The following is a 7,500-nucleotide window of genomic DNA, read 5'->3' as shown; positions in this document are numbered from 1 at the left end:
TAGAGAGAATGGTGCAGCAAGGAAGGAATGAAAACCCAAAATCCCTGTAAATGTTCATTAAGACTAATAAAATTTAATAAAATTAAAAAAAAATTGGGAAAGGTGTACACCAGGGATGTGTCCTGTCTGCATACCTTTTCAAACTGTATGCAGAACAGATCATCTGGGAGGCTGAGCTCTATGAGGGAAGTGTGGCGCCAAGATTGGTGGAAGATCTATTAACAATCTCCGTTATGCAGATGACACAACCCTGCTTGCTGAAACTGAGGAGGACCTGAAGTACTTGCTGCAGAGGGGCAAGGACTGCAGCCTTCAGTATGGATTGGGGCACAATGTCAAGAAGACAAATATTCTCACCACTGGACCAATTGGCAGCATCAGGATGGATGGTGAAGAGATTGAGACTGTTAACTTTAGTCGGCTAGGCTCCACGGTCAACACTCTTGGCACCAGTAGCCAGGAAATCAAAAAACGTATTGTGATGGAAAAGTCTGCTTTTAGGGACCTCTCCAGGGTACTGAAGAGCAATGATGTCACTCTGTAGACTAAGGTGCATCTGATACAGGCTATGGTCTTCGCAATCACTTGTTATGCATCAGAGATTTGGACAATGACTAGGGAGGATAGAAGGAGAATTGATGCCTTTAAGCTGTGGTGCTGGAGAAGAGTATTGAATGTACTATGGACTGCCAAGAAAACAGATTTATCCTGTAGAAGGTTAAACCAGGCTGCTCCTTGGAGGCAAAGATTCTGGGGCTTCGTCTGACATACTTTGGACATGTTGTAAGGAGGAACAGAGACATCACGTTTGGGAGGGTGGAGGGACGGCGCAAGAGGGGAAGACCCTCTATGAGGTGGATTGATTCAGTGACTGGGGTACTCAGGATGGGTTTGTCAGAGGCAGTGCGATTGGCACAGGATAGAGCAGGATTTAGGGCTGTTGTACACAGGGTCACTATGAGTCGCAAGCGACTTGGAGGCACATAACAACAACAACAACATGTTGTTACCGTGTTCTATTGAGTCAGAAAAGACCCATACCTGACCCTTGAGCAGGTTTTCAGAGGCAGTAAATTGTATGGGAGGAGCCTGCCATCTTTTTCCACAGAGCAGCTGGTGGATTTGAACCACGTGTCTTTAGGCTGACAGTGCATCTCGTTACCAAATACGTTGCTCAATCCAAATTAATTTACTCTTATTCCCCCCTCTATTCCATTTCTGTTTTGAGACCAGCTGCATATAACGTGCTCTAACAACTCAAAAGCCAGGTCAGACTTCACAAATTAAAGGGTATAATCCTCTAGATTGTTAAATCTACTCAAGAGCTCATACAGTGGCTTCAAGCTTATAGGTTCCCTGAAGCCCCTCATTTTCTTCTGTTGGTCTCAAATTGAAGGGTTCCCTCTACTATCCTTATGATACCAGTTGTAAGTATTAGGCACCCTAGGGTTCTGTTACTTTTGACCTGGTGGTTCCTAGCATATCCATGGGCTTGATAATTTGCTAGAATGAATCATAGGATTTATGGCATGCAGAATGAGATCATAACTGTATGCTGTTGTGTACCATAGAATTGGAACCAACCTATAGCTGACTGTCTGGCAGGTTTTCAGAAGCAGTTAATCATATGGGAGGAGATTACGCATCTTTCTCTTGCAGAGGAGCTGGTGGCCTCGAACACCGTGCCTTTGGGATTGCAGCACAGCTTCTTGCCACTAGGCCACCAGAGCTCTCATAAGTACATTTTTTTAATTATTATTATACTAAGAAGCATACAAATGAAGAGATGTTTAAAGTGAGGTCTCCAGGATTTTCAATGTGGAACTTCTATATCCCAAAAATATGAGTTACCCTCAAATATGCATCACTGTCATTCACTCGCCTACCTTTCTGTGGGGCTCTGTATTCAGAGCTCTTACTAGAGGCCTCATTACTTAATGCAAAGTCTAGACCCTCTATGCTGAGGTCAGTTAATACCATGAGGTTGATATCACAAGGTTGCTATCACTCAACATGTTGAGTGGTGTGTCCTTTTGACATAGACAGCCTCCACTCCACATGTTGTTAGATGCCTTCAAGTCAACTGTGACCTCATGGCTACCCTATGAACAAAAGATTGGAATCTTGCCCTGTCCAGCACCATCTTCATGGTCTCTGTCATGCTTAAATCCATTATCATGCAACTTGACTCTTCACAAAGACATTTCAATGACGGAGGAAAGTTTAAGGCTTTTGAGATAATCTGTTGGGAGCAAAAGGCAGTTTTAGGCAAATCTAGACAGCAGTTTAGGGTGCTCTGGTGGCTTAGTGGTAAGGCAGGTGGTTCGAATTCACGAGCTGCTCCTAGGGATTTACAGCCTCTGAAATCTCAGTGAAGGGTCAACGATGGATTGGTGTCAACTTGACAACTTTTTTTACTCCAAAGTTGATAAAAAGAACCAAATGTAAAAAAGTTTTCAGAAGAGAGCAAGGGAGAATCTCCTCATGACCTTTGCTTGGGAAAGGCAAAGATTTCTAATACAGGATTCAAAGTCACTAAATAATCAGAAAGAAATAAATTGCTAAACTGAACTAAACAAAAATTACCTTATACTGAGAATCATGACCTAGACAAGTTGACTCATATATCATGGAGACATATTCAAGCTACGCTATTATTTTTGTGGGGAGGGCTGGACAAGAGGGACATGAACAGGATTTTGTCATGCAGATATTGGACATACAGTTAACTTTTAACACAATTTACTGAGCTGTACAGTTAAAAACGGCTCGTTTCTGTCTCTATATTATACTTCAATAGTTTTTCCTTTTTTAAAAAGAGTTTTCAAAAATTTTAAGCATCATTGTTTTTTTGGTCCCCAAAGACACATTACAAAATAAAATAAAAATATAGTGTGAATTGTGATCTTGTGAAAATCCTAGCAGGAATCTGGAGGTAAAAAGGAAGATTTTGGGGTTGGGGGTAGGGCTGGGCAGGGAGAAAAATGCAACAATGAATGAATGGATGGAAATCCAAAATATCTGTTGTAAATATTCTTTAAATTATTTTTTTTAAAAAAAGAATAAAAAAAGGAGGTTCTTTCATTCTATTTCCATTTTCTATAGTCCCTATTCTTTTGAAGTAAAATAACTGTACTTCAGAAAAAGGAGAGAAATATGACTAGTTAAGTGATACATGCCAACAGACAAATTAAGAATGATAAAATAGTTGTATTCTTTTGGTAGCTATAGTTTTGCAACATAATCACGGGTAATCACACAAAAAGAGACAAATTTAAACATTAAAAAAAGATACTGGTAAAACAAATTTTTATAGTGTGACATTTTTAAACCACAACCTCACAGATATATACAATAATATTACACTGCTTGGCAAAATCAAGCTATTTCACTACTCTGCATTAAAAGTACTGTGTAAAAAAAATAAAATAAATTTAAAAATAAAAGTACTGTGTAATTGTTCCATTTTTTAAAAAGGACATTTCCATTCACTTACTCAATGTATCGTGGTCTGTATGAATTCCTTGTACAACAGAGGTCCTGAGTAACATTTCAACATCAGATCCCATTTTCATTAGCTTTAAAAAAAACAACAACAAACAAATAAATAAAATGAGTCTATTAGATTTTTCTCAATGATAACTACAGGTTTATTACGATTTCTATTTAGGCTACACTGCCTTTTATTCTCCCCCCACCCTTTTAAAAAACTATTCTAAGCAGAATAGAAAATTAATATATGCACATTGTTGTTGTTGTTTACCACAGAGTCACAACTGACCCACAGCTGACCCTCCAGTGGGTTTTCAGAGGCAGTTAATCACAAGGGAGGAGATTGCCCATCCTTCTCCGGTGGAGCAGCTGGTGGCCTCGAACCACACGCCTTTCAGGATTTCAGTGCAGCTTCTTGCCACTAGGCCACCAGTGTTACTAACACACGCATATAGGTTTAACTTTTATCTACTTATAATTTTGTTCTAAAAAGGATTTCTGGTATTTTCGCTTCTGATGTGTTTTTTATAATATGTTTAAGATGTATGTTTTTCAGAATTTGAAATCTTTATTTGTAAAGTAGTATGTTCAAAAGACTGGAATTCATATTGGATAAAGAAAACACGTGAATTCCAATTCTAGCTCTGTGATCAACTGTCATTTGACCTAGAGTTAATCACCTACTTTGAGTGTTCAAAAAACCTCATCATCATTGAGGCAATTCTGATTCATAATCACCTCCTAGCGCGTTTCTGAGGCTGTAAATCTTTACAGAAGACTGCTCGTCTTTCTCCCAAGAGTGGTGGGTGGATCCAAACTACCAATCTTTCTGCAGCCCAATTTGAGGGTTCTTTACTCTGAGTGCCTGATCTCATAAAAATGAAAGTGAAGAACCGAGAAGAATGGTGATTCTCAAAGCCCTGGACTCCACAGCTGTCAAGTTTTCAATTTTTAAGAAAGTAAAGAGGTCTTAAGACCAAAATGTTTGAGAGCTATTGGCTCAGAGTATATCTAGGACTCCTTTTGGTGCCAACACTTCATAAATCTTCTAATATAAGACAATTTGTCTAGGAAAATTGCTACAGGTATGTGTCACTTAATGTCTATTTGCATGTCATCATGTATATCCAGGGTCCCACTAGGTTTTCATTTTTTTTTAAAAAGGGAAAGCATTCTCCTTTTAAAAATCATTTTCCCTGATATGGTTTTAAAGATCCCAAACCCAGCCTCCTGAAGCACTGGTGCATGGGAGGGATACAAGCAGGTGAGGCAAGAGACATGGCTGTGAGCATGGGCTCTCAAGCTTTGTCAAGCAGGCAAGTGGAGGCAGAGGCAGGGACAAGTAGAAGGAGCAGCATGCAGGTGGGTCAGGGCATGGCTACTCCTTCCCTGCTCACTTCCTCTGGCTCTGATGCTGAGGTTGCAGCATCTACAGTGGCTGCAGTGGCAACAACGGCAAGGTTTTAACAATGTCCAAATCATACAATGTCCTATTTCACAGACATGTCATTGCTAACCTGTAAATATTTCCTAAATACAGTGTTGAACTGTATAGGACAAATATCTAGTTTCTTAGGTTGCTTAATATGAAACTTCTTGTTATTGTTGTGTGCCTTCGAGATGGAACTGACTCACAGCTAGCTGACTTGCCATCAGTTTTCCGAGGCCCTAAATCACATTGGAAGAGATTTCTCATCCTTTCATGTTGGAGCACCTGGTGGATTCAAGCCACATGCATTTGGGATCGCTGCACAGTTTCTTACTACTAGGCCACAGTTTCTAACTAGGCCAGAGCTCCCTAACAATCAACTAATACTCTATGAATTTGGGAGATTATACTTCAGTTTCCTAATTTTGTTGATACAAAGAGACCTCAACTTTAATATTTTTTTATTGTGAATTCAAAATTTTTTCAGAATGACATTGTTTCTAATTAGTGCATTGTTTAGTAACTAGTACAAACTTACTCATGCATATTTCAGCTTCTCCTCAAATCATAATTTGATTATATTGTCATCTTAATTCCTATCATGAATAAAAATATTCCATTCCCTATTTGCTTTGTCATATAGTTAAGAGAAATCTCATTTCATCCTATTAACTCAATTACTACTGAATATTTGCTATTTTTTAAAAGTATGTCTTTACTAAATATGTATGTATTCTTATCAGATTATTTCAATATGTGTAAATGTTGTTAAACATATAGAAGAATTTATCTAATATATTCTTTCCTTCTTATCCAACCAATTCATAGAGTTATAACTACCACAGGTAATTTTCCAATTCTTTTAAAAGGCCCTTTCCTACCTAAATTTGACACAGTGACACTAGAGGAAGCTCAAAACGGAGGCAATGTTTATATACACAGAGAATTAATATAGGATGATTACCAAGATGAAAGGGGAAAAAGAAAACTTATTAATAGACAATGAAGACTTAAGAAGATGGGTTAAAGGAAAGACACTATGGAGCAGAATGTTATGGAAAAAAATATTCATGAATGGCTAATTGAAATAAAAAACAACATAAAACAACGTCCTTTCTAAACTTTCATTCTAATAACAACAAACAAACCAAACAATAACAACAAAAGCTCATGAGGTAATGTGTACACGCAGCATGATTTTATACAGGCACAAACCACTGTACATTTTTTTTAGTGCACAGCATCAGGAATGCAAGGGAGCTCACAGCCTAGTGTTAGTATTCTATCTTCAACTACAGCAAGTGACCAAAAAGAAAACATAGAAAACAAAGTAAGGATAGTTTATCAAGTGTTTATGGTGGTGAGCTGATGCTCTCAAGATAAAAGGGGGGAGATGTATTTACTTGAGCTAAAAAAAAAAAAAAAAAAAGAGCAACTCTGTACTTCTGAGTCAATGTAATACTTCACTTTAGTTTTAGTCATGTGTCTTAGATGAAGATGGGTTTTTATGGGTCTTTGGGTTTGTTCAGCTGTTCCTGCTTTGACTAGAGCAATAGTTATGCTCTTTTCACTGGGCATCTGACTCATTGGGTGGACAAATGGAATGGACAGATTGTTTTAGTGATTAAGTAATGATTTTATTTCTCCTCTATTTTCATAATTTTCTCTTGTTGCCAAGAATTTTTTAATGAAAAACTTGATTGCTTTACCTCTTCTATTTTCTTGGGAGATGTCTCACTTTTATTATTTTTGAATTCTTCATTTATCTTTAGTCTGGCTGCTAGAAAAAAAAAACACCACATACAGTTATTTTGTTTTCTGATAGTAATTCCAGTCCAAACAAAAGACAAGTTAATATGTTGTTAGTTATGAACTGTCATATTTAAAGTTCTAAAGAGCAAGGATGACAGTTTAAAGACTAAAGTATGCCTGACCCAAGCCATGGTAAATAATCACTTCATGTTGTTGTTGTTGTTATTATGTGCCATCGAGTCACTTGCGACTCATAGCGACCCTATGTATAACAGCCCTGAACTCTGCTCTGTCCTTTGGCAATCGCACTGTCTCTGACACACCCATCCCAATTACCCCAGTTACCTCATAGAAGGTCTTCCCCTCTTGCGCTGTCCCTCCACCCTCCCAAGCATGATGTCCCTCTCCAAGGACCGGTCCCTCCTTACAACATGTCCAAAGTAAGTCAGATGAAGCCTCAGACTCCTTGCCTCCAAGGAGCAATCTGGTTTAGCCCTCTCTAGGAAACCTGTTTGTTCTCTTAGTAGTCCATATTCAATACTCCTCTCCAGCACTACAGCTCAAAGGCATCAATTCTCCTTTTATCCTCCGTAGTCACTGTCCAACTCTCTGGTGCACAACAAATGATGGCAAAGACCATGGCCCATATCAGACACACCTTAGTCTCCAGAGAGACACCATTGCTCTTCAGTACTTTGGAGAGGTCCCTAACAGCAGACTTTCCCATCGCAATACGTCTTTTAATATCCTGGCTACTGGTGCCAAGAGTGTTGACTGTGGAGCCAAGCAAACTAAAGCTGTGCACAATCTCAATCTCTTCACCATCC

The 7,500-nt window shown here is 38.6% G+C and overlaps 1 protein-coding gene across 1 annotated transcript in view; it reads right to left on the bottom strand.

The window, feature by feature from the left end:
- LOC102876995 (complex III assembly factor LYRM7-like) overlaps positions 1 to 7,500 on the bottom strand; it is a 55,427-nt gene that overhangs the window by 14,671 nt on the left and 33,256 nt on the right. Inside the window, exons 3-4 of the mRNA XM_006902515.1 lie at positions 6,631 to 6,701; positions 3,497 to 3,578 (exon numbers count right to left, since the gene is read on the bottom strand). Of these exons, the coding sequence (XP_006902577.1) occupies positions 3,497 to 3,578; positions 6,631 to 6,701 (153 nt within the window). The remainder of the gene's footprint in view (positions 1 to 3,496; positions 3,579 to 6,630; positions 6,702 to 7,500) is intronic.

This window comes from Elephantulus edwardii, unplaced genomic scaffold (assembly GCF_000299155.1).
Source record: "Elephantulus edwardii isolate Elephantulus edwardi_28Jun2011 unplaced genomic scaffold, EleEdw1.0 scaffold00422, whole genome shotgun sequence".
Taxonomy (NCBI): domain Eukaryota; kingdom Metazoa; phylum Chordata; class Mammalia; order Macroscelidea; family Macroscelididae; genus Elephantulus; species Elephantulus edwardii.
This window is presented reverse-complemented; position numbering and strand designations above follow the sequence as displayed.